The following is a 3,505-nucleotide window of genomic DNA, read 5'->3' on the forward strand; positions in this document are numbered from 1 at the left end:
GTCATATTGAATTGTGGTATCCGAGAAGCGGTCACTGCGGCGGCATGACCCTGTGCGTGATTATAGCCCACACCGATGCTGGAACGATCGAATTTCAAATCATTTTGCAATTGTGTTCGAGAGTGCATAGCAGTAGCGCTGACGGCATGCGTATCATTCTTGAAGAGATTGGCATGAGCACCAGCAGATAAGGTGCTGCCAATGCCGGGCGTATGCGCGCGTTGTACCGATAAGCCATGGCCGTTGCTATTATGCAAAATATATAAGTTCTTACACTGAGTATTAAATACAATATTTTTTGTTTTATCACTTACGCACTTGCCTGCGCAAAAGTGCCCGTCACCACTGAGCCGCCCAAAGTGCTGCCGGCAGCAAAGGCGCCTACTGTCGCATTGGCCTTTTCGTCACCGAATGTTTTGGATGCCTGCACACGAATATCATTTCCACCAATTTGATTGGGCGAGCTGACACCATTAATATCCATTTTTAAGCGAAAGTATTTAATTATTCTTATAAATTAGATGAATTGTTTAATTTTTGAAGTTCTACCTTTGCTGATTTTTCTTCAACTGTTTCTGCAATTGCATTCGCTGCCTTCTTTTATATCGTAAACTTTCTTCTTCTCTTAAGGGGAATATTTATGCGTGCCTAAGTTGTAGTTGTAGATATACATACATATATGTACCAGAGAACAGCTTTGAGTATGATCGAGCCTTTTTGATCACACTCACTAAAAATCAAGCACAAGCGAACGCCACACTCGGCTACTATGTGTTCGATCGAGATGCATACCCGACAGCTGCTTTGGTCTGTTCGATCACCCTCGCTATAAATTGAGCACAAGCGAACACCACACTCGGACACCCGCAGCCAACCCGAAAATTTGTGTAACAATGAAACGGACACCCGAACATTGCGATAAAATGCAGGACAACAAAGAAATTTACGCTGAAGGTAACTGGCGCCAATATGTTCCCACAAAGCATACGAAAATGTTGTTGCTTTGTGCTTGTGCATACGCAATGAAAAAATTAGAAGCGAAGTAGACAAAAATGTGTTTGCATCTATTTCGTATAGTTTCGCGTGGAAAGCTGTGTGTGTATATATTAGAACACAGCCTAAATCTATGTAGGTACATAAATACTTTTACAAAAAATAAATGTGCTTCGAGTGTATAGGGCTTGGGCATTGCCGATCTACACACATTTATACCTAAATGGATGTAGGCGTCGTGATGCCGCGTTTTGTATGAGCAAAAATATAAGAAATGGTTAAATGTACACTTAAACAAACTACCGAAAAATTCAACCTTCTCTTTACCCTTTACGCACAAAAACTAAGAGCACCGCGATGAGAAGGCAACATTTTTTGTAGAAACAAAAACGTCATAAGCCAATCAAGAAAATTTTGTGCACACTCGGGTTGAAACTCGAACACCCGGGTATATTGAGCTGCAAAGCACCCGAACCCAATCAAGTATGTATGAAAAGCAATCGGGTGTTGTGGCCAACATGTTCGTCTTGAGCTCAGTCGATAACGAACAATACTTCTGCTCGTATACAGAGAACGATGCAAAGCGGGTTTTGTTAGATGATCGAGTATACACGAAAATCATGCACCCGCTGCAGATGTCTGATATGTACATATGTATAAGAAAAATCCCCAATTGGGTACTTATTTAAGACGATGTAAACCACTCAATTTGTTGTTGATCTGCACGTATCGGTGTGCTTTCCAGTCACCAAGAGCAACTATAACAAAAAGCAAACAAAAGCAACAAGATAACGTGAGTCAGCAGAAAATGGGCCTATGCATAAGGCATACCAAAAAATACCCTAAAAATCTCTATATTTAAGAACTCACATTTAAGAACTTTTTTCCTTCTAAATGAGCTCTTTATGGAGCTCTAAAGAAGCAATTTTCCCTTCTGAACTCTGCAAATATTCTAGAAAATAACTCCAAATTGCAGGCCAATGAAATTGAACCGTATTATGACAAATTTTCAGTGGTACTCAAAGTTTTTCGGGATCAGTTTTGTTCTGTTGTCTTTTGCTATATATGAGTTTTTGGGGTACGCTTTTATTTAACTAGCACAGATATGTTTGTCATTACGTTAGGTATAAAAACGAACTTAAGCTTAAATCCAATTTGTGAAGCTGAGGTTTTCTCCCCTTAACCGCATCTCGCCGAAACAACAGCCCTTGGCCGGGTAAAAGCCGAGTCATTCCGGTACGTAGAACCGGCTGTTGCCTGAGAACCACCTACACAGCGAGGTGCAAATGCTCCCCGTAAGGGGATTCTCTGTTAGCAGTTTCTGGTGGGGTGCAATAGACCCTTCCTAGAGGAGGAGCCTCCGCCCAGGCACGTGGGAGGCCACCTATTCATATAAGGACGCGGTCCACACAAACCCACTGACCCGACGACGTACCGACGAGGGATTAACGATATTCATAGAGAGTCGGTCACCGCCTACCACGACTCCCGGCCTATGAATGCCGTGATCGGAGCTCCAATCACCACCTGTGGCAGAGACGGAGCTTCAACTGCTTAGAGAGACCCGCGTTACCCTGGCCCAGTTACGAGCTGGATATTAGAAAAAAAACAGCTACCTGTCCAGACTCGGCCCCAATATCCCCAATGAGTGTCCGGCATGTGGAGACTCCCCGTATGACCCCGGACACTTTTTCACATGCCAGCTTAATCCCACTCAGCTAACAGCCTTCTCCCTTTGGTCCGACCCTATTGAAACAGCCCGTTTCCTGGGCCTACCGTTAGTTGAGCTTGTCGACAATTATTGAAGGGTGAACCGAGATAGGCGGGGCTTAGTAATGCCGTTACAACAACAACAGGGCGAGTCCACCTCCACGCTCATAAGGATTTCTTTCCCGCTAATTTTATCTGTTGTAGTTGTTGTAAAAAAAAATATATGGACTTTTTATCGACGCCTCCGGTGGCGAAAGGCCTACCCCTCTGACCATGCGTACAAAAACTTTGAGTGCTGCCATTTTAAGTCCATAGTTAATAACTATTTTGATATCGGCAATAGGACCAAGGGACTCAGAGCTTGAGGATAGCGTTCCTCGGTCCTCTGGAGCCTTATAACCTTCCTAATAACCCTCCAGAAGATTTGGATTGCAATATTTGAGACTTTTCTGCTGCGTTCAGGATTTTTCCTAACCATGGCCAAATTGATCGAGGGGACCAAATCCATGAACATCCACTCCTCCGAATGCGCCTACCTCGCTGGAATTTATCGCCGTTTTGGCTGGGAGCTCTCGACTACTGGTGATTCCGGCATGCATCGTTGTTGTGCATAGAAGAAGAAGAAGAAAGTAATATATATACCTAAATTTATTTTGGAACCAATTTTGAGCGGCGAATTTTATAAAAAATCTGAGGTTTTTCAGCGATATTGGAGAGGGCCCCAAAGATAGCTAGCGACACTGCCTGGAATGTTGATTGATGTACTATTTAGTTATGTACATTAGGGTGCCTCATATTTATA

General features: G+C 43.3%; 1 protein-coding gene across 1 annotated transcript; it reads right to left on the minus strand.

Moving 5' to 3' along the window:
• Window positions 1-5: 5 nt before the first annotated feature.
• Window positions 6-591, minus strand: LOC118757257 (attacin-A-like; the record flags this gene model as incomplete). The annotated part of the gene is made up of 2 exons (XM_036491984.1): window positions 315-591; window positions 6-246 (listed from the first exon to the last, which is right to left on the minus strand). Coding segments are annotated over exons 1-2 (411 nt in total), but the record flags the coding sequence as incomplete, so codon positions are not given.
• Between the last annotated feature and the right edge of the window lie 2,914 nt (window positions 592-3,505).

Source organism: Rhagoletis pomonella, unplaced genomic scaffold (assembly GCF_013731165.1).
Source record: "Rhagoletis pomonella isolate Grant_MI unplaced genomic scaffold, Rhpom_1.0 Rhpom_scaffold_15822, whole genome shotgun sequence".
Classification (NCBI taxonomy): Eukaryota; Metazoa; Arthropoda; class Insecta; order Diptera; family Tephritidae; genus Rhagoletis; species Rhagoletis pomonella.